The 25,496-nt window shown below is 45.4% G+C and overlaps 2 protein-coding genes across 6 annotated transcripts in view; one reads left to right on the forward strand and one right to left on the reverse strand.

Annotated features, from left to right (window-relative positions):
* Positions 1–3,515, reverse strand: part of LOC147685092 (zinc finger BED domain-containing protein 6-like) — a 28,344-nt gene extending 24,829 nt beyond the window's left edge. Inside the window, exon 1 of one of the 3 annotated variants that reach the window (XR_015300677.1) lies at positions 3,423–3,508. The gene's annotated coding sequence lies outside the window, so the exon portion shown is untranslated. Of the gene's footprint in view, positions 1–3,418 lie in introns of all 3 variants that reach the window. The other 2 variants (XM_086940970.1, XM_086940971.1) reach the window with 2 other exon arrangements.
* A 41-nt stretch (positions 3,516–3,556) lies between these two features.
* On the forward strand, positions 3,557–24,785 carry LOC147685093 (uncharacterized). Of its 3 annotated transcripts, XM_086940974.1 has the most exons (5): positions 3,560–3,686; positions 8,722–8,927; positions 9,408–10,529; positions 21,201–22,926; positions 24,672–24,785. In XM_086940974.1, exons 2-3 carry the CDS (start codon positions 8,858–8,860, stop codon positions 9,938–9,940), a joined length of 603 nt encoding a protein of 200 aa, XP_086797100.1. In that variant the 5' UTR covers positions 3,560–3,686; positions 8,722–8,857; the 3' UTR covers positions 9,941–10,529; positions 21,201–22,926; positions 24,672–24,785. The 3 variants fall into 3 exon arrangements, with proteins under 3 accessions (XP_086797101.1, XP_086797100.1, XP_086797099.1); XM_086940975.1 differs by having other exon boundaries at positions 3,557–3,686; positions 8,725–8,927; positions 21,201–24,785; XM_086940973.1 differs by having other exon boundaries at positions 21,201–24,785.
* Positions 24,786–25,496: the final 711 nt, after the last annotated feature.

Below are 25,496 nucleotides of genomic sequence, written 5' to 3' on the forward strand. Positions count from 1 at the left end.
CAAAATGTATTTTGGCGAGCAGATTAAAGTTATGCATGCGTTTTTTTTTTCAAAATGTATTTTAGCAACAGAGCCTTAAAAACGAGAACCTGAAAGACACTATGAAACAACGAACATGAGATGTTTTAAAATCAACAACTCTCCAGGAAATATTAAGTCAGTATCAAAAAGGATCCATTTATGTGGTCTACAGCACCTGGAGCTGCACGGAAGCGCTTGGACTTTGCAAGTAAACTGATCCAAAAGAAATTCCTATGTCAGTAACTACATGCATTCAAGTAGCCTGGAAGGTGACAAGATCACCAAAACCTGTTTATTGTGGGTGTGGAAATAAGCTGTTCATCCACAAAACCCTCAACCCACCCATATTTTGCTTCCTTTAAATCTCATTCCTCAGTAGTCCAGTGGCTTCCATCAGAAGTGGACCTTTGGAAATCAGTGCAATTTTGCACCTTATACCAATTTATATCAGTGTTGTACTATACCATTTTTTAAGGATTTTAAGAGAGGGAATCTTTTTTAATGGTTGTTTTATAAAGCTTCTTTTAACCCGTTCAGCGCGGCGCAAATTCCTGCGCTGTGCTGAACGTTTCATTGGGGCTATGGAACCATGACGGAACGGTTCCGTCATGAGCACAGGCCAACCGACGCTCATGACGGAACCGTTCCGTCATGAGCATGGAAGGGGCCAAATTAAATAAAATAAATATTTGATTGATTGACTTGAGCTCCAAGGGGCAGTTTTACATGATGTACAGCACCCCAAGGACACCTGTAGGAAATGTCACATGGCACACCATCAGAGAAAACTCCAGATGAGAAGAAGTTCCAACAAGAAATAGCGATTTATTTACAACTGGGCATAGACAAGGCAAGTCCAGGAAACTTTGGCGGTCTAATGATCTATGTGCTTCAGAAGTACAGTCTCTGTACATGTACTGCTATTTTCACTATCTACTATATGTCATGAGAGTGAAAGGAAGATACAATGATGCAGAAAACTAGAGTTAGAAACAAAAAAAGTGAACCGAAGCCACTCCTGGGTCTTTGGTATCCCATCATTTCAAATATGTGTGCCCAGTGTCATCATCTGGGTATTACCAAACAACTACCTCTAGTTTTCCCTTGAACATTAGGAAAATACAGGAGGCATAGTTGTATCCTCTTGTGGATTCTCACAAGAAAAAGGTGCAAGCAAGGGAAATTCTACTTTCAAAATCGTTATGTGAGAAAAAGCAGTGCATAAAGAGAAAGCTGTGAGATAAAATAGGATAAACCCCCAAGATATACAATACAACCACTACTTTGATATATACTCAGCTAGGTTTTCCAATTAAAAACCAAAGTGCAGGTAAAAAGAAAGACAGTTAGAGATTAATCAATGTCTATATGGTCAACATGTTTCAGCCTTGGGGCTGATACTCCCTGGCTTTCGTCAGGTCCTCTAAAGATGTATTGTCACTGCAAAAGATAAATAAAGGATAAATACATACAGTGTATATCCTGTTTCAAATCCTTGAGACAAGCATTATGTTTGATTATATCACTACTTGTCCAGGTCTGGACCGCACCTCGCTCGGATCCAGCTTGAGAATCATAAAATGAGGCCCGCTCTCTCCATCGGTACCTCTAGGTTCTTCGCCTAGACAAGTAGTGATATCATCAAGCATCATCACAGCTTCCACGATACTACAAAGAACACGTATGTCTCTTGCCTAGCTCTGTATTCTACAATTGCTTACATTAACTATGCCTACGCAATCTTTCTCCTCCACCCTAATGATCAAAGCACCCACTGGCTCTTTGTGCAGTCTAAACATTCGGTAAGAACTATTTATCAAACACGATCCTATTAGATTATTATCTATACTTTTCACATAAAACGATTTCAATAAAAAGATTTTAAAAGTTCCATTGGAAAAGAAGCCAGAAAACATTAGGGTTATAAAGCATTGAGTAGGGCCAGTATTGGAGGAAGGATAAGGTAAAAATCAGGTTCAAGAATAGGATAGCTGTAAAAAAAAAAAAAAGTCAAATTACGGGAGTGGTTTTGAATAAGGTTACGGTTGGAGTAAGGGAATGTAGGGGATTCGGATTAGGGTGCCTGCCCCAACAACCTCTATATTGCATAGATTACGTCCCAGGTCAAACAGGATTACTTTAGAAGCCATCCCAGAGTCATTGGATGATCATCCAACTACCTTAGAAGTCATTTACACGTCATCAGACATTATCAAGCTCTTGAAGTCATCAGCAAGCTGCAGAAGCTCAGCCTGATGATTTGAGGAGGACTTGAAAATTTGTATCTGATGACTTTAGTAGGTGTCATTATTCGAGATGATTAAAGGATGACTTGAAAAGGAGTACCTCATGACTCTAGTAGGTGTAATTATTCGTGATGATCTAAGGAGGACTTGAAAATTAGTATCTGCTGACTTCAGAAGGTGTCATTATTCCTGATGATGTGAGGATGACTTGTAAATGACTCTCCGATAACTTTACAAGATGACATTGTTCCTGATGACTTTGGGGGTGATTTGAAAATAAGCATCTGAATACTTCAAAGGTACTATTGTGTTTTTAATAAGATGTTTTTGCGTCTGGTGATTTTAACAGGAATTGTTTGTCTATTTAAAGAGCACGTCCACCACTTTGGCTTCAGTTTTCCATAAAAATGCAAACTGTTAGATGATTGCACAATGAATTGCAGATAAACGTCTGACCTCCTGCAGCTCGGAGCCCCAAAACCCAAACACACCCTGAACCCCCAAATTAACCCTTGCACCCCAAAACCCAAACACACCCTGAACCCCCAAATTAACCCTTGCACCCCAAACACACCCTAAACCCTAAAATTAACCCTTGCACACCAAACCCAAACACACCTTAAACCCTAACACACCCTGAACCCCCAAATTAACGCTTGCACACCAAACACACCATAAACCCTAATATTAACCCTTGTACCCTAAAACCCAAACACACCCTAAACCCTAAAATTAACCCTCGCACCCCAAACCCAAATATGCTCTAAACCCTTAAATTACACCTGGCCCCCCAAAACACAAACCCACCCTCAACCCTAAAATGACCATGTACGCCCTAAAATCCGAAAGCCCTAGAAACCCCCAAACTTTTTATGAATGCGGAATGCCGGGAGGCGCTGTTGTCATATGATACTTTCTGTACCCCCGGGCTGCACTTCCTTCATAGAGTATTTCCATAAATACATAGTTTAGTGGAATCCGATTGTTAGACTCTTTAAACAACTGCGGACAGACCTGCTCATGGCCCGAGGAATAGGTCTTGCAAAGGAAAACAAGCTTTGTCGTCATGATGACTGCCGAATTCACTCCATCACAATACTAAAATACATTTTTAAAAAGCACAGCTGCCTCGAACACAATGCCAAAATCACCTACTGTAAACCATCAGTCTGCCGGCTTGCTGGGACTCGAACCGCAGATCCTCAACGGAGAGCAGCTCTCTCACCTTTTCATATACCGGAAGCCGGTAGCAAAAGCAAAAGCTACGCCCATCCGGGAGCGCCGGAAGTGACGTCATTGTTCTGCGGCAGGAACGAAGACTGCCGTGAGTGCAATGGCCATTAAAGGGACAGATGGATTGCCATCGGTCTCTTTATTTTTCCAACTCCACTTCCTTCATCGATTCCAGCGTATACTCAGGTAAGTGCTGCAGCTGTTAAAAAAGAGCAGCATCGATCCTCCGCTCTCGGTCCCAACTGCTCAATTTCCGTACCAGACCAACTTCCTCATTTTTCGGAAAGCACGAGTTTTCACTAAGGGGGCAAATTCAGACACAGCTCCCTGCATGTGTGTGCTTCATACGTGTTAAAATGAATGCCTGCGTTGCAATGTGTGTGTATTATGTGTGTTTCATGTTTGTCTGTACCAGCCTGCCTGCTTGTTTAATATGCACCTTTTGTGTTTGAGCATGTGTATTTTTGTGTATGTGTGACGTAGTGCGTGCCTGTGTAAATTGTGGAGAATTGCAAAAAGCCTAAAAAATTTGTTTTACAGCAAGTTCTTCCCCGTACGAAAATTAAATTACTGCCCGTATATTGAAGGTCCCATGTTGGTTCCAAGTGCACCTGCGTGTATTCAAGATTCTCGATCAAATGGAACAGTTTTCGATCTACTGAAAACTTGTCAATCAAAGAAGGCTAAACACATTTATTTAGGTGAATATTGTATATTGTTGAGCATTACTTGTGTCCTTGCAACTTGTCATTACTAAAACACTGGCAGTTTTCATGGATGCGTTTCAAAGCATAAGGATAAATGCTTCAAATAACTTAGCCGTTGTAATGCTGGTTCCTTATTTTGTTTGCTATTTGTGTAATTGAAAGGCCTGGTTGCCTGTGGCGATTGAGGTTTACGCCCTATTTAGGAAACGTAGTCCGACACGCATTCCAACATCTTGCAATATCTACTTTTGCAAAACAGGCTATCATTCTGGTTTCGTTCCATGTGCATGCAATGTTTTTAACTCGTTTGTATATATTATTGAGACGGGCCAATTACGTATTCCGTTTGCGCTAATTTACCTTGACCACTAAGATCTCTGTAAAAATGAAGCAGGTCTTGTTACATCTGCCACTATTGATCCCAGCCATATATTATCCAGTTACAACCTGACCTACTGCTAACGTTCTGAGGTAGAGGGATCGAGCCCTGAGATAAATCACATTATTTTTTTCTTTCTCTCTTTCTCTTTCTCTCTCTCTTTTGGGCATTACTTAATCGTTAGCAGTTTACCTTGGATCCCTGTGATATACCTAGGGTAGCCAAAAGACCCATCCCTGCGTTATTATACGCAGATGATGCGGGTTTGATGACTCGCACGCCAGTGGCCCTACAACGCCTTGTAATATCCTTTAACACATTTATGTCTAATTTAGACCTGCAAATCAACTGCTCTAAAACATTCACCATGAATTGTGGCCCTGGTTCTAATAGAAAAAGGAGGCCGATGTTTATTAATGCCAGTCCCCTACCTTTCCATATCTGGGCATTTTATTTCATGAATCAGGGTCTTGGGCAGATGCCATAAGAGTAAGGAAAGCCCGGTTTTGCAAATCCATCACAGCGCTTAGAAATTTCTCTAAAAAGATGGGGAGAAAACCTACTGTAGAACTGCTGCGAATTTTTAATGCCACTTGTGTTTCTATTGCTGTCTATGGTGCTGGGATTTGGGGCTATGACAACGTACAATCTATTCAGGTTGCAGAAAATAAATTCCTGAGATTCAACATAGCTGTACCTGAGAGTGTCTCAAGTTACATTTGTCATATGGAACTTGGCCAACCCCATATTGAAGATACAATCAGAGTCCAACCAGTACTGCAGTGGCATAGGGCTTGGACCAATGATGGGTGCGTACTGAATTGAGCTATCTTAAGGGATGGATTAAGTTTGGACAATGTGAGCAGGATAAGATGGTTCATTTAAATTAGGGACTTCCTTAGAGACATTGGCTGTATGAGTTATTATGACGATCCTTTGTCTATGTGTAACATTACGAGGAAGTCACTAAAAATAGAATGTATGAAACATCTGTAAGATATCAGAATGACTGCAGAAATTAAGAAAAAGTCTGTTGCAGCCCATCAACTCATATTACTGCAGGCCAAAATCCAACCTTATTTAACCCTCTCTATGACTGAACATTCGCAATTCATTTTGACCCGTTTTAGGTTAAGTATTCTTTTTAGGGTTTTAAGTTTCCCCGTAATGAACTGTTGGTCTCCCAACCTAATTAAATGCCCTTGTGATAACTCATCAGAGCAATACCAAAAGGGTACAAAGTTCCCCGGGAAGAGTGAAGAAGTGCATGTATTAGAAGGAGGGGGGAATCCCCTTGATGGAACTAAAACCCTCACACACCCAGCAAGCTAGGTGTCATGCTTCATCATATGGGTTCTGCTCCTCGTCAGACTGGCGCTGCAATGTCTGACGGGCTCCCGAAACCGGGGCTCTTTAGCGGAGATCTTTTGTTCCGGCCATATGGTGCATGCGTGTGAGAGGGCGGGGGTGTGGTCGTGACGTGGAAAAGGTGAAGTTAAAAAAAGGTAGGTCAGTCCACAATCCAATTTAATCGCGTGGTAGACTCCCTTGGTTAAAAGGTGGGAGGGGAGATACATGCCCTAAAACTATCTGAGCACATTAACTACTACCCTCTAATTAGGTCGACATGTTTCTTGCCGTGATGGCAATTCCTCAGGACCTCAGTAGATAGTACCACACAGTGAAGAGATTATTTAAACTTGTAATATGGTATACAACCTTATTTGGTCGGTAATACTGGGGCGCAGGCCGTTTGGTCCTGCTGAAGTATTGCGACCTGTAAGAATAAAGACAATTCACAGGACAGCAAAGTGAATGCAGTATTCCCAAGTGGAATGTTCGCACAAGTTCAATCAAAAATACACACACATTAAAAAGGTGCAGAGTTAAGAACAAGCAACCAGCATAGTGAGGCGATAATTGTCTCAAACAATCATCTCACTGAATCATGCAACAGTGAAGTTAGGAAGAGGCAAAAGTTACTGCAACAAAAGTGAAGATCGGGTTACATTGCTTACCCCAGGGAAATCCCTATGGTACCTCGCAGTCTGCTCCTGTGGGAAGACCCAACCGGGGAAACACTTGGAGGCAGGCAGTCAGCCTCTCACCCGGAGTGGCGGCTGTTTTGATAAGGTCAGTGTCCCATAACTAAGTAGCGGCCAGTAGCTGCAGTATACCCAAAGTGCACGCGAAGACCGGGCAACACGCGCCACTCATCAGAGCAGTCTGACATCCACATCCTTTTATTCTGTAAATACTACACTTTACCCCGGAAAAGACTGATCGTACCGATTTTAAAGGAAATGAATGTTAGACGATGTCGTGCCGCCTTTTTAGAACTCAAGAAATTAGACGTTATTTTTATTGTAGCTTCCATTTCGGAATATTTTAGTAATGTTTTTAGATTACGAAAATCAAATTGCACTTGAAGTCAATGTATGCTGCATTTAAATTTATTACATATTTGTACCTACATTTGTATTTCTAATAACCTAGTGGTTCTAAATGTTTCTTTTAATAACAATGATGATGTGGTAAAATTAATTGTTTTTTATGTACTTTTATGGTTACTAATTTTTAGCCGAATAAAGTCAAATTGAATTGAATACTGCCCGTATATTGAAGGTCCCATGTTGGTTCCAAGTGCACCTGCGTGTATTCAAGATTCTCGATCAAATGGAACAGTTTTCGATCTACTGAAAACTTGTCAATCAAAGAAGGCTAAACACATTTATTTATGTGAATATTGTATATTGTTGAACATTACTTGTGTCCTTGCAACGTGTCATTACTAAAACACTGGCAGTTTTCATGGATGCGTTTCAAAGCATAAGGATAAATGCTTCAAATAACTTAGCTGTTGTAATGCTGGTTCCTTATTTTGTTTGCTATTTGTGTAATTGAAAGGCCTGGTTGCCTGTGGCGATTGAGGTTTACGCCCTATTTAGGAAACATAGTCCGACACGCATTCCAACATCTTGCAATATCTACTTTCGCAAAACAGGCTATCATTCTGGTTTCGTTCCAGGTGCATGCACTGTTTTTAACTCGTTTGTATATATTATTGAGACAGGGCCAATTACGTATTCCCTGTTTGCGCTAATTTACCTTGACCGCTAAGATCTCGGTAAAAATGAAGCAGGTCTTGTTACATCTGCCACTATTGATCCCAGCCATATATTATCCAGTTACAACCTGACCTACTGCTAAAGTACTGAGGCAGAGGGATCGAGCCCTGAGATATATCACATTAATATTTCTCTCTCTCTTTCTCTCTCCTTGCGCGCTCTCTCCCCTCTCGCTTCTAGCATTCAACTGCCTCGGATCATGTGTTAAATATTTATACGGTGAAAGCACGCACAAGTTGCAGTAACGCGTGCCTTCCCCATTGATTGAGATCTTATAAGAGGTTTCCCCATGCCCTCTTCTCGTTTGAACTGCGGGTACTGCATGTGTCCGCGAGGTATGGGATCCCTTCATGTTAAATTGCATCTCTTACCAAACTTCCAAACACCTCTGGCAAAACACTTATAAGGTCCCAGAGGGGAGACCTATTGGCTATGCCAATGCTTTTGCTTTATGTATTTGCCATTTCAATGCCTTTTCATTTATAAAGCCATTACATATTGTACAATACTACTAGCAAAGCTAATATCTTTAGCTTAATAAAAGGTGAAACCTATTGCATTTTTAACACTTGTCCTTTCATGTTGGGGGTGCCAGTGGGCAGAGGGTAGCAGGCATCTGACTCTCTATGCATCTGTGGGGATAGGTAACTTGATTTCCCGTCACAAACCCCAGTGTGAAAGTTCACTTATTGATAGTTCTTCTATTTCTCTCATAATGCCTCTACTTTGCTATTACTATTTGTCCTGAGCAGCAAGACCTAAGCATACACTCTGGCTCTCCAAAAATAAAGTTGATTATTAGGTAATTTCCTCAATGGCCTTCAGTGCATGCCCAAACACTTCTTTGTAGTCCAAAATCTAGGCATATTAGATAGAAATTGCACCAGGCCAGTGTACTTTTTGGGGTGCTTTTCTCCAATTAAATCTGTTGATCAGTTTGATATGCTTTGTATTTTACCTCTGAAACTTAAACCACACACAAACTAATTCCTGATTTTTATATCTAGCAGGACATAATCATGGCTTCATTCAACGCCCTGTTTTTCACTTGCGATCATTCTGTGTGTGTTCGAAAAGATGGTGACTTCCTGCTTTTGGACAATCCCAGGGAAGTTCTTTGTAAATGGCTGGTCGAAAATGTAGATGAAGCTGGTCGGCCAGCCAATTACCGAAGAGAGAGATTTTAAAGCTATGATTCTGTTCCAATCATCTGGTAAGCACAATAAGTAAACCTTTATAATAAGTTTGCAACTGCAGGATAACGGTACAAATTACCAACCTGTTTCAGTAAAAACCTACATTTGTGATTAATTAATCCAATAATGGACAGTAAAAATGAACATGCATGTCCCCACATATGCCTTGGATTGCTCTCCAGAGACAAATGTAACACTTATGAAAAGTACTGAAACGTTTAGCTTGTGGCACTACTATAAGGCAGCCATTTTTGGATAAACTATTTTATTTAGGCAACTTTTTTTCAGGAGGTTCAAGCTTACAATGTGTACTGTCTATTAAGGAAAACTTACTTACTTGGTTATGGATAGATTGTACATTTGTCCTTTATTATCAATACCTCTTTATTTATATATTATGGCTAGAGCGTGAAGATATATTGCAAGTGGTCAATGTGTTCTTTTCTGTTTTGAAGTTTATATGTAAATATATTTTTTTCTCTCTTGCTTTTTTTTAGTGAAGAAACAGTGTCTAATGATTCAGGATATTTTGCAAGAGATAATTGCAAGCTATTCTGGCACAACAGAGGGTTTACAACAGGTGTTACTTCAAAGGGCACTGGAGAAAAAGCAGATGTTAATGGACTGTGGCAATCGGGGAATCGCTGGTAGACTTAAAAGGGTGTTACGCGAACTACAAGAGGAAGAAATTGCAGAGAAAAGATGCAAGGACAAAAAAGCCAAGCAGAGTGGACTGGATTATATAAGAGTTGGTAACAAAGCTCATGCTGAAAGCACAACTTCTCAGCCTGGTGATGCAAGTTCGCGGATGAATTTGCAGAAACTTGAAAACCTGGCCCTTTTAGCAGGGATGGCTAGTGTCCTTCATCAAAAATCCACAACTAAAAATGACGCATCAGACCGTGAAAATGAACTTGTCTTGGAGTCCCCGCTTAAATCCAAATATCAAGGACAAAAACATGCCTCCCTTTCACCACGTCGTCCTAGAGTAATCCACACTCATTCTGAAAATATAATGGGGCCAGTCTGATGTAATCAATAGCCATCCTGAAGCTGTCATAGGATCAACCAGGAATAATCCACACACATCCAGAAATTGTCATGGGATAATTCCAGAGTAATCCACTTCCATCCTGGAATAATTGACAGTCATCCTTAAATTAGCTAGAACCCATCCTGGAGTAATTCTCCCTCATCCTGAAGTTGTCAATTAGTATTCGTGGAGTTGTAAAATGTAATCACTCCCTGCGAGTAGAAGTCATCAGAACACCATCCTACTGTAGTTTTTGTGATGAGTCTAGGTTTGTCATCACATTTACATTTTTTGTCCTACGGGCATACTTCAGGATGGCTTGGGATGACTTCCCCAGATAATTGCAGGAATAGCCTGACTGTAATCATCAGATGAGTCCAGAATGACTCCAGGATGATCTTCCTTTTTGACATGGGGTGGCAACGTACACAGGAAACAACTTAACTTTACTGAGCAAACGGAAAAGTGAACACTCAGATGTTTAGTTCCAGCTGACGACACTAAACCAATTGAGGCTACAATTCCCAACATTGCTGATAATGGTTGAAAAATCACACCCGGTTGCAAAGAACCCTAGCGGCGTGGGGTCTGTAGGAGAGTAGGGTCTGCAATCCTATGATCACCCAGATTTTTTGCTTTTGTTTCACTGGTTTACGACTTTCTCTGGCTGTGGGCCTGCCAATCAGACCCACAGCCTGGCTGTTCTCTCTCTAAATTACAACATGTACCCTAGGTGCATTTACCAATTGGTACTGGGCCACCTTATCAGACCCTGTAACTCAGGGCATAGGTGTACCCAGGGCTGCCAGGGGCTGCAGCATGTATTATGCCACCCCTGGCTGGCCTCCTAAATTTGACACAACTGGCTGCATGACAGCTGGGGCAAAGTTGTGTAATCACCCTTTGCTGTAGGTGTAGTATACCTATACCTAACCCTAAAATGGACACACAGATTCCTATCAGTCACTCCTATGGCAGGCCTTGACAATCCTGAAGGCAGAGTGCTTGGAATCGGGTGAGATGGTGCTCTGGCATGAGCTGAGCCTGTCTGCAGCTTGCGGAACCAAGTCCTAATAGCTGTTCCATGATATCGCATACCATATACTCTTAAGTGCATTATAATCCTCGCGGTTAAATGCTAACTTTGGTATTGCTTTATCAAAACATGTCGAGTAAGGTGTCATACGAATTGGAATACTAACCCCTCGCCAATTCTGGCGACGGGGTTAGCATTCCACCCTTCTAGAGGGACACAACATGTATGCAACTGTGAACCCCGGTTAAAGTTAACTGAAGCCTCAGCTCCACAAAATGGATGCTGCCACCACAGACACGAGTCTGACCCCCTGCAGCTGGGAGTCCTTCCAGCGAGGGGAGCCTGGACAAAGGGTTTCCTGTCAGGGGCGGTGCTAGCACCGTCCCAGACATGGTTTTGTGTATCCTGGGTAGGCAGGGCTTTTCAGGAAGGTGACTGCTGAGTGGCACCCCGGTGCTCACTACGCATAGGCCGGTCAGAACCAGTTCCAGGGGCACACCAGCCCCTGGCCTGGGGAAAGTCCGGCATGGCAGAGGGGTGTAACCACCCCCCTCCTAGTCCCGCCCATAGGCAGGACCTAGTCACCGGGTCAGCCCCCTTTTTTAGTATAAAGATGGGAGCGGGCCCCCTGTTAAAATTAGATCATCTTTGGAATCAAGACACGACTTTCTTCGAAAGGACATCAAGATTTCTTCTTCAAGATTCTCCCTTGTGGCTAAGGAGTAGTCACCCTGCATCAAGCGGGCACCATCCTAAGAACACTGCGGTCTGCTGCAAGTCCTTCTTCACGAATCCGACGACCCAGCTCGACGAGACCCGGCTTCCCTGGCACCTCTGACCTCTACAGCAAAGCTGAGAACTGTGAGTGCGACGAGACCTCGAGGGACCGACTATCGCCAAGACTGCACGACTTCTTTGCAACAAGCCCACCGTGTGCTCCACTGGTGAGTGCTTTGGGGTCCGAGAAGCCCCAACCCTGAGCAGCTCCAGCACCGAAGATCAGCCCTCCAGCATCTCCACGATCTGCGTGGGGCCCTTCTGCTTTTGCGTGCTCACTGCGCTGTGTGGCTACTAGCCGGCTGGCTTGTGGCCTTCTACACGACCCCCGACGACATCACTGCTGCTGGTCTGGTTGCTCCAGACTGGCCCTTGCTTCCTTCTTCAAGAGAGGCACCCCGGACCCTCCTGGTCCACTCCAGACGCCATTTTGAGTTCACCGCGTGGGCTTGAATTTGCCAAGGCTTTGTTGCCCAATCCTGGGTTCAGCGACGCCGACAGCTTCAATCTTCGTGGGACAGCCCGCTCCTCCATCCTGGTCGCCGACAACGCCTCCTGGTCCGTGAGATCTACGAGCACAGCGTCACCCACTCACCTAGTCGAGGTGACTACCATCCGGTGCCCTCCTGGTGCCACCTGACTACTGGCAAGTTGTCACAAACTTGGTCCCCTCTGCTTTCAGGTGTCATCTTCCTTCGATCCAGGCTTGGATCCATCGAACTTTCTTCACTGGTCGCCTGCCAGCAACTTCTTTCTTCCAGGCTCCTAATCCGTCTACGAGGATTCCCGACGTCTTTTGAGACCTATGCAGCTGCAGCCCCTGGGCTAGGTAACTTCGGCATTTCGGTGCCCCAGCATAGCCTCACTATCCAAGGGTCAGAATCCACTTTCGTTTTCCTCCTACCAGGTCGTGTTCGCCCGAGAACACTAACTTTGTCTTTACTAGCTACCATAGACTTTGTCCCGCATCACGCGTGAGAGTGCACACTCTGCACCCGAGACCCCTGGGTCTCCTAGAAGTAATCTGAAGATTCTATAGTCAAGATCTAGCGATTCCAAAGCCTATTAGTACTGTACTTACCTGCTAGTAATTTCGCATTCCACTTTCAGAGTATATGGTTTTCCGTGCCCCTCGGGCATTTGTATATACTGTGCTAACTTAAGTATTTTCGTAAGAGTTTTGTTTTGTGCTTAGTACCCTGTCCTCATAAAGAGTACAGGGCTGTTGTGATTTATAATAAATATCTTGTTTATTTTCATAACACTTGTGTGGTGTCCTTTCACTGGGTATTCAAGGGGTATATGTGTGGTATAACAGCTGGCTTAACACGCCCTCTCAAGTCTTTAGCCTTAGACTGCTCGTATCCACGCTACTAGGATAGCTGGTCTATAAGGTTGACTTACAACCAATCATCAATAAGGGTTGCTGGACTGATACATAGTGTTCACTAGAATTGTGAGCACTGCATATCAGGCCACCTTCTCACATTGGTGAGCAGCGGTTGGGATTTGAGCTTGCTGTTGTTTTACCACACGTATCCTAAGAATATCTTGTTGAAAGATCACATAAGTACTTCAGGTACATATAACTAAGCTTAGAATACTCTGAGTTCTACTGAACCAGCTGTTGCAGCTCCTCAAGGCTTAGCACACCTTGGCTGCAACTCTTAGCAAGGGATCAGTAGGCAAACACATAGTGTAGGTAGGTGCATCACTTACACCACACTAGAAACAGTATGTCAGACAAAGGAGGAAACTCTGAGTCTCCCCTTGTGTCAGTGGACCCTCCACAGGTCCTCCCTTCCAGATATACTGTGCTTAGCTTCCATGAGTTACGACAAGTGTGTACCTCTAGGAAGATAAAGCAGGGGTCTAACCCCACAACTTCCTTTCTGATTGGTCTCTTAGAGACTTATGATGCCAGAAAAGCTGAGAAACTTCTTAGCTCTTCTAATCCAGATGGAGGTATGCCTCCCCTTGAGGGAACCAGAGGAGACCCTGACCTAATCCATCTCTCAGCTGAGACTGAAGAGGGGGAGGAGGATGAGGAACCCTCTGGGGATGAGGCAGACAAGGGACAGGTAGAAGTCAGCAGACTAACCAGGTCCAACTTAAGCAGACATGAGATGAGCACTGGGGGACCCCTGGGGCCACTCTCAGGTCAGCTTAACATTGGGAATGGACGAGCTAGGTCTCTATCCAGAGGCTCTGGCAGATCCCTTCAAACCAATGGCTCTCAACACTCCTCTCAGAAGGGGATGACATCCCCTCAGAGGAGAGTGTACGAAGCTAAAGAAAGGGCAGCCAATCTGAGGATTGAAAGGGAAGAACTTGCCCTGGCCAAAGAGAGGCTTGCCTTTGCTAGAGAGCAACAGTTAAGTGGGGTAGTCCCCACTGGTGGCAGCATTGTACCTAGCAATAGGGAAAAGAGTTTTGATACAAAACACCTGGGTAAGATAGTGCCCCCCTTTAAACAAGGGGATGACACCCACAAATGGATTACTGCTTTGGAGAGGGCCTGCACTGTGCAAGGTGTTCCCCAGAGTCAGTGGGCAGCTATCTTGTGGCTCTCCTTTGAAGGAAAAGGTAGAGACAAGCTCCTCACTACAAGAGTGGAGGATGCCAACAATTACCAAGTCTTGAAGAATACACTGGTTGATGGGTTTGGCCTAACCACTGAGCAGTACAGGGTGCTGTTCAGGGATACCCAGAAAACTCAGTCTCAAGATTGGTCTGACTTTGTAGATTGTGCCACTAAGGCTTTTGAGGGCTGGTTGCTGGGCAGTAAGGTTACTGATTATAAAGGATTGTACAATTTGATGATGAGAGAACAAATTTTAAACAATTGTCAGAACCAGTTGTTGCATCAGCATCTTGTTGACTCAGATCTGACCTCTCCCCAAGAATTGGGAAAGAAGGCAGACCGATGGGTTAGAACAAGAGTTAAACAGAACCAGGGCCAGAATCAAGGTGGTCAGAAGAAAGCAGACCAGAAGGGTAAAGATTCTAAGGGGAAACAAAATGACCGGAAGTCTTCGACAGGTCCCCAACAACCCAAAGAGGGTGGGGGTCAGGCTCCCCAAAAGAAGAAAGAAGGCCAATCTAAAAGGTGGTGCCAATACTGCAAAAGTAAAACTCACTGGTTTAGTGAGTGCACCAAGAAAGGAGGAGGGCAGACTCCTGCCACTGCAGCCCCTAAGGCACCTGTGCCCCCTAGTACAGTCAGCAGTGGTAGTGCACCTCCCAAGGGTTTAGTAGGGTTAACCCTGGGTTCTGAGGGGAGTGACAACTTAGTTGGCACACTCACTCAGGCTGTCCTTGTTTGTACAGGGGATGTGGATATGTCCCCTGATATAAGTCCCAATACTTTGGGCAAATACAGACAGACACCTTTCATTAATGGAAAAATGGCTCAGGCCTATAGGGACACTTGTGCCAGTGTCACCATGGTGACACCTAACTTTGTGGACCCTGGACAGATCATGCCAGGTACAGAATTCCTGGTGACCAATGCAAGCAATGTCACTACCAATCACAGTATGGCAATTGTAGCTTTCTCCTGGGGAGGGGTAACTGGCCAAAAGAAGGTTGTAGTTAGTTCAGACCTCCCAGTGGATTGTTTGTTGGGCAATGATTTGGAGTCCTCACAATGGTCAGAAGTGGAGCAGAGGACTCACATGGAAATGTTAGGCTTGCCAGCACATGTGTTTGCTGTGACCAGGTCACAGGTCAGGAAATGCCCCACTGAACAGGTGCTGGATCCTGGAACAATGGACCAGACACCTTCCAAGAAGAAGAGCAGTAGGGTTAAGGCTGTGCCTTCCCCCTTGCCCCAGGTTGTGGATCAAGTCTCAGAGGAGGCTGACCTACAGGAATTGAGGGAAACTGAGCCTAGAGAGTTTGAACTTGATCAAGTTGAATTCTTGGGTTCAGGGGGACCCTCAAGGGAAGACCTGGGGAAGGACCAGTTAGACTGCCCTTCTCTTGAACCCCTCAGACAGCAGGCTGCTGCTGAGGCTGCTGGGAACGCCACAGGTACCCACAAGGTATACTGGGAAGATGGACTCCTGTACACTGAGTCAAGAGACCCCAAGCCTGGCATGACCAGGAGGCTGGTTGTACCCTTGTCTCAGAGAGGTTTCCTACTTACCTTGGCCCATGAGATTCCCTTAGCAGGTCACTTAGGCCAGACAAAGACTTGGGACAGGCTTGTCTCACACTTTCACTGGCCTCACATGAATGAGGATACCAAGGAGTTTTGTCGCTCCTGTGTCACTTGCCAAGCCAGTGGTAAGTCAGGTGGGGGTGCCCTTTGAAAGAGTGGGGATTGACCTTGTTGGTCCAATGGAACCCCAGACAGCATCAGGGCACACGTTTATACTGGTGGTAGTGGATCATGCCACCAGGTATCCTGTAGCTATTCCACTTAGGACCACCACAGCACCTGTGGTGGCAAGGGCCCTAGTTGGAGTGTTCTCCAGAGTGGGCTTCCCTAAGGAGGTTGTCTCTGACAGAGGTGCAAACTTCATGTCAAGCTACTTAACTGCTATGTGGAAGGAATGTGGTGTCAATTACAAATTCACTACACCCTATCATCCACAATGCAATGGGCTTGTTGAAAGGTTCAACAGGACCCTAAAAGGGATGATTCAAGGACTACCTGAAAAGCTCAGGCGTAGATGGGATGTCCTGATTCCCTGCCTTCTGTTTGCTTACAGAGAGGTCCCACAAAAGGGGGTTGGCTACAGCCCTTTTGAACTTTTGTATGGGCATCCTGTGAGAGGCCCCCTGTGTTTGGTGAAGGAAGGATGGGAGAGACCTCTCAAAAAGCCTGCAACCAACATAGTGGACTATGTACTTGGTCTCCGCTCCAGGATGGCTGAGTATATGGAGAAGGCATCTGAAAACCTTAAGGCCAGTCAAGAACTTCAAAAAGCTTGGCATGACCAAAAGGCTGTCCTGACTGTTTACCAGCCTGGACAGAAGGTGTGGGTGTTGGAGCCAGTGGCCCCAGCAGCACTCAAAGACAAATGGTCTGGGCCCCACACAATTCTTGAGCAAAAGGTAGAGGTCACCTACCTGGTGGACCTTGGAACTCCCAGGAGCCCCCACAGGGTACTCCATGTCAACAGGCTCAAAGCATATGTCGACAGGAAGGACATGAGCTTGCTCATGGCCATAGATGAGGGACAGGAGGAAGAGAGTGACCCTCTCCCAGACCTGCTCACTCAGAATCCTGATGATGGGTCAGTAGATGGTGTTGTCTTTTGGGGCAGCCTCTCTGAACATCAACAGAAAGACTGTAAACAGGTTCTTCAGTCTTTCAGACATATGTTCTCTCTGACACCCAGTCAGACCAATTGGTGCACCCATGAGGTTGACACTGGTGACAGCCTGCCAGTCAAGAGTAAAATCTACAGGCAGCCTGATCATGTTAGAGACTGCATAAAAACTGAAGTGCAGAAAATGTTGGAGTTGGGAGTCATTGAACCCTCAGATAGCCCTTGGGCTAGTCCAGTAGTTCTGGTGCCAAAACCTCACACCCAAGATGGTAAGAGAGAGATGAGGTTCTGCGTAGACTACAGGGGTCTCAATGCAGTCACTAAGACTGATGCCCACCCAATACCAAGGGCAGATGAACTTATAGATAGATTGGCTTCTGCCAACTACTTAAGTACATTTGACTTAACAGCTGGGTATTGGCAAATCAGGTTAGCTGAGGATGCCAAGCCCAAGACAGCATTTTCAACCCCTGGTGGGCATTATCAATTTGTGGTAATGCCCTTTGGTCTAAAAAATGCACCTGCCACCTTCCAAAGGTTGGTGAATCAAGTCCTTACTGGGCTGGATGACTTCTGTGCAGCATATCTAGATGATACTGCTGTCTTTTGCTCCACCTGGGAGGATCACCTGGTCCACCTGAGGAAAGTGTTAGAGGCTCTGCAAGCAGCAGGCCTCACTATCAAGGCCACCAAGTGCCAGATAGGGCAGACACAGGTTGTATACCTGGGCCACCTTGTAGGTGGAGGCCAGGTTCAACCACTGGAGAGCAAAATACAGTCAATCAGGGACTGGGCTCCTCCAACCACCTAGACTCAGGTTCGAGCTTTCTTGGGCCTGACTGGATACTACAGAAAGTTTGTCAGGAACTATGGTTCAATTGTGACACCATTAAATGAACTGACAAGTAGGAAAATGCCAAAAAGGGTTCAGTGGACAGCAGGCTGTCAAAAAGCATTCGATGACCTAAAGCAGGCCATGTGCACAGCACCTATCCTTAAGAGTCCAGACTACTCCAAACCATTCATTGTCCAAACAGATGCTTCTGAGTTGGGTGTGGGAGCTGTTCTTTCTCAACTGAATTTTGATGGTCAAGACCAGCCCATTGCTTTTATAAGCAGAAGGCTGACCCCCAGAGAGAAGAATTGGTCAGCTATTGAGAGGGAGGCCTTTGCTGTGGTTTGGGCCCTGAAGAAGCTGAGGCCATACTTGTTTGGCACTCACTTCAAGATTCAGACCGACCATAAGCCCCTCTTGTGGCTAAATCAGATGAAGGGTGAAAACCCCAAACTGCTTAGGTGGTCCATTTCCCTACAGGGGATGGACTTTACAGTGGAACATAGACCTGGTACTGATCATGGCAATGCCGATGGGCTCTCCAGGTATTTCCACTTAGAACAAGAAGACTCACCTGGTCAAGGTTAGCTTATTGTCCCAAAGTTTGGGGGGGGGGGGTCATGTAGGAGAGTAGGGTCTGCAATCCTATGATCACCCAGATTTTTTGCTTTTGTTTCACTGGTTTACGACTTTCTCTGGCTGTGGGCCTGCCAATCAGACCCACAGCCTGGCTGTTCTCTCTCTAAATTACAACATGTACCCTAGGTGCATTTACCAATTGGTACTGGGCCACCTTATCAGACCCTGTAACTCAGGGCATAGGTGTACCCAGGGCTGCCAGGGGCTGCTGCATGTATTATGCCACCCCTGGCTGGCCTCCTAAATTTGACACAACTGGCTGCATGACAGCTGGGGCAAAGTTGTGTAATCACCCTTTGCTGTAGGTGTAGTATACCTATACCTAACCCTAAAATGGACACACAGATTCCTATCAGTCACTCCTATGGCAGGCCTTGACAATCCTGAAGGCAGAGTGCTTGGAATCGGGTGAGATGGTGCTCTGGCATGAGCTGAGCCTGTCTGCAGCTTGCGGAACCAAGTCCTAATAGCTGTTCCATGATATCGCATACCATATACTCTTAAGTGCATTATAATCCTCGCGGTTAAATGCTAACTTTGGTATTGCTTTATCAAAACATGTCGAGTAAGGTGTCATACGAATTGGAATACTAGCCCCTCGCCAATTCTGGCGACGGGGTTAGCATTCCACCCTTCTAGAGGGACACAACATGTATGCAACTGTGAACCCCGGTTAAAGTTAACTGAAGCCTCAGCTCCACAAAATGGATGCTGCCACCACAGACACGAGTCTGACCCCCTGCAGCTGGGAGTCCTTCCAGCGAGGGGAGCCTGGACAAAGGGTTTCCTGTCAGGGGCGGTGCTAGCACCGTCCCAGACATGGTTTTGTGTATCCTGGGTAGGCAGGGCTTTTCAGGAAGGTGACTGCTGAGTGGCACCCCGGTGCTCACTACGCATAGGCCGGTCAGAACCAGTTCCAGGGGCACACCAGCCCCGGCATGGCAGAGGGGTGTAACCACCCCCCTCCTAGTCCCACCCATAGGCAGGACCTAGTCACCGGGTCAGCCCCCTTTTTTAGTATAAAGATGGGAGCGGGCCCCCTGTTAAAATTAGATCATCTTTGGAATCAAGACACGACTTTCTTCGAAAGGACATCAAGATTTCTTCTTCAAGATTCTCCCTTGTGGCTAAGGAGTAGTCACCCTGCATCAAGCGGGCACCATCCTAAGAACACTGCGGTCTGCTGCAAGTCCTTCTTCACGAATCCGACGACCCAGCTCGACGAGACCCGGCTTCCCTGGCACCTCTGACCTCTACTCACCTCTACAGCAAAGCTGAGAACTGTGAGTGCGACGAGACCTCGAGGGACCGACTATCGCCAAGACTGCACGACTTCTTTGCAACAAGCCCACCGTGTGCTCCACTGGTGAGTGCTTTGGGGTCCGAGAAGCCCCAACCCTGAGCAGCTCCAGCACCGAAGATCAGCCCTCCAGCATCTCCACGATCTGCGTGGGGCCCTTCTGCTTTTGCGTGCTCACCGCGCTGTGTGGCTACTAGCCGGCTGGCTTGTGGCCTTCTACACGACGCCCGACGACATCACTGCTGCTGGTCTGGTTGCTCCAGACTGGCCCTTGCTTCCTTCTTCAAGAGAGGCACCCCGGACCCTCCTGGTCCACTCCAGACGCCATTTTCAGTCCACCGCGTGGGCTTGAATTTGCCAAGGCTTTGTTGCCCAATCCTGGGTTCAGCGACGCTGACAGCTTCAATCTTCGTGGGACAGCTCGCTCCTCCATCCTGGTCGCCGACAACGCCTCCTGGTCCGTGAGATCTACGAGCACAGCGTCACCCACTCACCTAGTCGAGGTGACTACCATCCGGTGCCCTCCTGGTGCCACCTGACTACTGGCTAGTAGTCACGAACTTGGTCCCCTCTGCTTTCAGGTGTCCTCTTCCTTCGATCCAGGCTTGGATCCATCGAACTTTCTTCACTGGTCGCCTGCCAGCAGCTTCTTTCTTCCAGGCTCCTGGTCCGTCTACGAGGATTCCCGACGTCTTTTGAGACCTATGCAGCTGCAGCCCCTGGGCTAGGTAACTTCGGCATTTCGGTGCCCCAGCATAGCCTCACTATCCAAGGGTCAGAATCCACTTTCGTTTTCCTCCTACCAGGTCGGGTTCGCCCGAGAACACTAACTTTGTCTTTACTAGCTACCATAGACTTTGTGCCGCATCACGCGTGAGAGTGCACACTCTGCACCCGAGACCCCTGGGTCTCCTAGAAGTAATCTGAAGATTCTATAGTCAAGATCTAGCGATTCCAAAGCCTATTAGTACTGTACTTACCTGCTAGTAATTTCGCATTCCACTTTCAGAGTATATGGTTTTCCGTGCCCCTCGGGCATTTGTATATACTGTGCTAACTTAAGTATTTTCGTAAGAGTTTTGTTTTGTGCTTAGTACCCTGTCCTCATAAAGAGTACAGGGCTGTTGTGATTTATAATAAATATCTTGTTTATTTTCATAACACTTGTGTGGTGTCCTTTCACTGGGTATTCAAGGGGTATATGTGTGGTATAACAGCTGGCTTAACACGCCCTCTCAAGTCTTTAGCCTTAGACTGCACGTATCCACGCTACTAGGATAGCTGGTCTATAAGGTTGACTTACAACCAATCATCAATAAGGGTTGCTGGACTGATACATAGTGTTCACTAGAATAGTGAGCACTGCATATCAGGCCACCTTCTCACAGGGTCAACTGACAAGATGACTCTACATAGATAAGTACATAGCGGTACTTCGTCTATAATAGTTTCATAAACTACATGGTACATGATGACACCCCAGCCTGCTCTGCCCGCCTTATCACCACAAAGCACCATTTTCCACCATCAACCCTGCAGCGACACAAGGCCATCCTACTTACTTTTATTTTCAGCACTCTGGACCAAGCACACTTAGACAATAAACAAAGCCCTCCCACACCATTCATGACAAACCTCCCTGTTCATTGTCTCAAATGTGAACTTTACCTCGCACCTTCTGGCGACAGACATCCCACATATTATTGCTCTAATTTGATTTCGAATCAACGTTAACATTAAACGACCAGCTCCAGAATAAGAAAGCCCACGCATCCCCAAACAAACCTTCCATGCTCGGAAGAAGCCTCTTGAATTGTAAACCGGAAGAGATAGTCACGCTACTCCGGAAAACGTGGTACAGCCGCAAGTGAGCCGGCTGGCGCTGCTGGATGAAACTCGCCACAAGTCATTGTTGCCTAATGCCTAGCCTAGTATACACGCAGGGCAAATTACCCTGGAGACGCAACCCCTAGCACGCGACAGGGAGACTCGCTTTTTTTCTGCATCCTAAAGAAATTCAAGATCCCCACTCACACTGCCTCTGAGTTAGGTTCTCCTTGTCATGCAGCGGAGGGGAGCTATACATGCCAACATTTTAGAAAACAAAATGGGAGACCTAAAAACAAGGATTTGCAATGTATAGGTTTCGCATTTGGGATATTATATGTATTTATCAATGCAGCATATTAGCCTGGGTGCTGAAACATCTACTGTTCTTTAATATGGAAGGAAAGTGAGCACCAAACTGTGTGACACTCCAGGTATGGGAACACATGGAGAGAAATATTGCCTTTTAGCGGGAAATGGTATAGTCCAAAGCTGGGTTTTTAATATAGAATCAGGGTCTTCGTGGTCATATCACTTAAAATACAAGATTTGAAAAAAATATTGTTTACGGGTGCGCGTTGAAGACAATTTCCATAGAAATTGTCTGCAACGCACACCCGTAAATAATATTTTTTTGTGTGGGTTGAAGGACATTGAGGAGATAGGTAGGTGGACGTACAGAGGTTAGCAACAAAAATACATATATGATGTACCAACGCAAAAAGCATTCAGCACATTTCTGTAAAACGTAACTGAAATAAACAATGATTTTAACTAAGTACTTCAGATTGTGCAAAAGTTAGAAGAGGTCAGGCAGGCACACCGCTTCCCTCACCGTCACCTACCTGTGTGGGACACTGTGCCTCTCTTCCTTTGCCAGTAGACAGCCCCTTAGCATACTAATTAACCTCAACGGTGCTCTAGCTTGTAGGCACTCTTATGGTCACGCTATTCTCCTTGCAGATACCGTTTCTTAAGCTGTGACAAAGCTTCCCGACAGGGCAGCAGGGCCCATTGCTGAGGGAGTGGTGGCGCTGGGAGTCAGCCATGGAGTTGCCGGCGACACGCATTTTCTAAGTATATAGGTATGGCGTATGGTGTACTGTGGTGTCCCGAGGGAGAGGGTGTGGAGCAGGCAGAGAGTTCAACGGCAGCCATAGACAGGGACAAGGCTGAGCTAGAAGGGACCTGTTGTATGGTTATTTCTATATTCTCTTTCTTTCCCTACTCTCTGTGTGGAATGTTGTACATGTCATAGAATGTTGGATGGGTGAACAGATTCAGTTGGTGACTGAAGGCTGAGCTGGTGGGGCATATTTACAAGGATACTTACTGACCTACTTTACATCCTGGCTTTAACATCACCTTGTATCTCAATAAATACCTACTTGAAACCTACCACCTCTGGACTTTCCATCATTGTAACATTGGCGACGATTTGGATTACAAAACCTGCGTGGATTCCATTTTAAAGGACTCATTTCTACAGCAAATTATATATTATTATATATTAAAGTCTTCAATTTTTTTTTCAAAGAACCCAAGCTTCTACCTCCTCAGCAAAATCTGTTGGCAGCCCCAGCCCCACCAGTGACTAAGACACCGTCAGCCTCAACTCGGGCATGCCAATTTACTACAGAAGCTTGGTGAGTTTATTTACATATTCTAAATTGGCTGTATTTTGTTTTAAATTATTATCAGCTGCACAAGATTTACAAGCCTGCCAATTTAAAATCCCACTCTGCTTCACTTGATTAAGAAGCCTAGCGAATTAAACGCTTGCTGTGTTTGATCAATAAACCTACGATTTTGAAAGCCTGCTGCTTGAGTTACAAGCCTGCAAGGTTAACCCAAACTCCTGTGTCAAGTGAAGACCGCACATGATTTATTGGCTTGCTGATTTATAAGCCTGCAATCTGAAATATGCGATGTTACAAGTGACACTTTCCATCGTTATCAACATCTTCGGCAAAGTTTTTATTTATTTATACTGAAGTGTCATTTCGAATTTGACACTTTGCTTAGAGCGCTTTTATACAAATATTGCATCTTCTACACCTGCTTCAAGAAATCCAGTGCATCTCTCTCGTTGTTGTCTCTGTGCCTGCTGTTTGAGAGGAGACCAACGTGGTGAGCTAAGTGCTGTTTTATACAGATTATTATAGCTTTGGTTTTCCTACATGGAAGCCGGTGGCAACTGTCATGCATCATTTAAATTCTGAAGATGAGCGCGCGCTCTCACCTCTTGCCTGTGACGGTCGTGGCCTTCATGTCTTCGTCATCCACATTCTGCTGTGCTCAAGCCCGTGGGTGCACGCACACACAGAGAGCCACCCTGCAAGGACGTCTTTTGCGTGCCGCCATGTTGGTTTGGCAGGAAGAACTACATATGCAGCGCAAGTACCACGGACAGTTTGGCAAGTAAAACTACACATAAAGCACAAGTACCACAGACAGTGATTTTCCTACCACAGGCATGACGTTCTTTCCCTCCACGCTCTTCATTTCGTCAAATTTGGTTGCAGTTCATGTCTCTGTGAGAACTTTTCCCTCTCCGTGGATATGTATGATGGATGCTTTTCAAAATACTGGGGGTTACATCTTCATTTCTTGACTGCTGGTTAACTTGGAACACTCCTTTCTCTTGCCTCAGTCTACGATTTCCAATTCGGGGCAGATAAGATTTACTATTATTTGGAAACTGTTATTATTCGGCCTATATACTTTAAAATATACTCTGTGCGCCATCTTCTGGAATGTTTTGGAATTGCTTATTCCTTGATTTTAACAGGCTGAGTACCGATTTTTGTTCTATTTAGAATATTATTTCATTGTAATGAATTTTAATGCATGCTTTATTAGTGGATATTATTTGTCTACGGTTACCGGTTTAAAATGATACCAATTGTATTTTATGCATGCTTTATTAGTGGACACTATTGTATGGTTATTTCTATATTCTCTTTCTTCCCCTGCTCTCTGTGTGGAATGTTGTACATGTCCTAGAATGTTAGATGGGTGAACAGATTCAGTTGGTGACTGAAGGCTGAGCTGGTGGGGCATATTTACAAGGATACTTACTGACCTACTTTACATCCTGGCTTTAACATCACCTTGTATCTCAATAAATACCTACTTGAAACCTACCACCTCTGGACTTTCCATCATTGTAACAGGACCCAACCAGCCATCCAAGTTTTCCAGCAGCAAAGGGCAGGGGCTCAGGCTTACCCATCTCTAGTCAAGTCAAAATTTGTATAGCGCACTACTTACCCAGAGGGTCTCAAGGCGCTTGGGGGAGGGGGTTTCGCTATTTATCAAACAGCCAGGTTTTGAGTTGTTTTCTGAAGGAGAGATGGTTCTGTGTAAGACGGAGGTGGGTGGGGAGAGAATTCCAGGTTTTGGCCGCTAAATAGGAGAATGATCTTCCTCCCATGGTGGCTCTTCGGATTCGTGGAATTGTGGCGAGGGCTTGATTGGACGATCGTAGTTGGCGGGTGGGGGTGTAAAAGGTCAGGCGCGTGTTGAGGTAACTGGGTCCTAGGTCGTAGAGGGCCTTGTGTGCGTGGGTGAGGAGACGGAACTTGATTCTCTTGTTGACGGGGAGCCAGTGAAGGTCTCTCAGGTAACCGGAGATGTGATTGTGGCGGGGTATGTCTAGGATGAGTCGGGCGGAGGCGTTCTGAATGCGTTGTAGTTTTTTCTGCAGTTTGGCTGTGGTTCCGGCGTATAGGGTGTTTCCGTAGTCCAGTCGGCTTGTGACAAGTGCTTGGGTGACCGTCTTTCTTGTTTCGGTGGGGATCCATCGGAAGATCTTTCAGAGCGTGCGTAAAATGTTGAAGCATGATGAGAAGGCG

Source organism: Lissotriton vulgaris, chromosome 10, assembly GCF_964263255.1.
Source record: "Lissotriton vulgaris chromosome 10, aLisVul1.2, whole genome shotgun sequence".
In the NCBI taxonomy this organism is placed as follows: Eukaryota; Metazoa; Chordata; class Amphibia; order Caudata; family Salamandridae; genus Lissotriton; species Lissotriton vulgaris.

What these genes read in the sequence shown, in the direction of transcription:
- LOC147685093 (XM_086940975.1), top strand. Translation starts at nt 8,858, where the DNA reads ATGAAGCTGGTCGGCCAGCCAATTACCGAAGAGAGAGATTTTAAAGCT. An exon ending in GATTCTGTTCCAATCATCTG is followed by an intron (nt 8,928 to 9,407) that starts GTAAGCACAATA and finishes GCTTTTTTTTAG; the next exon opens with TGAAGAAACAGTGTCTAATG.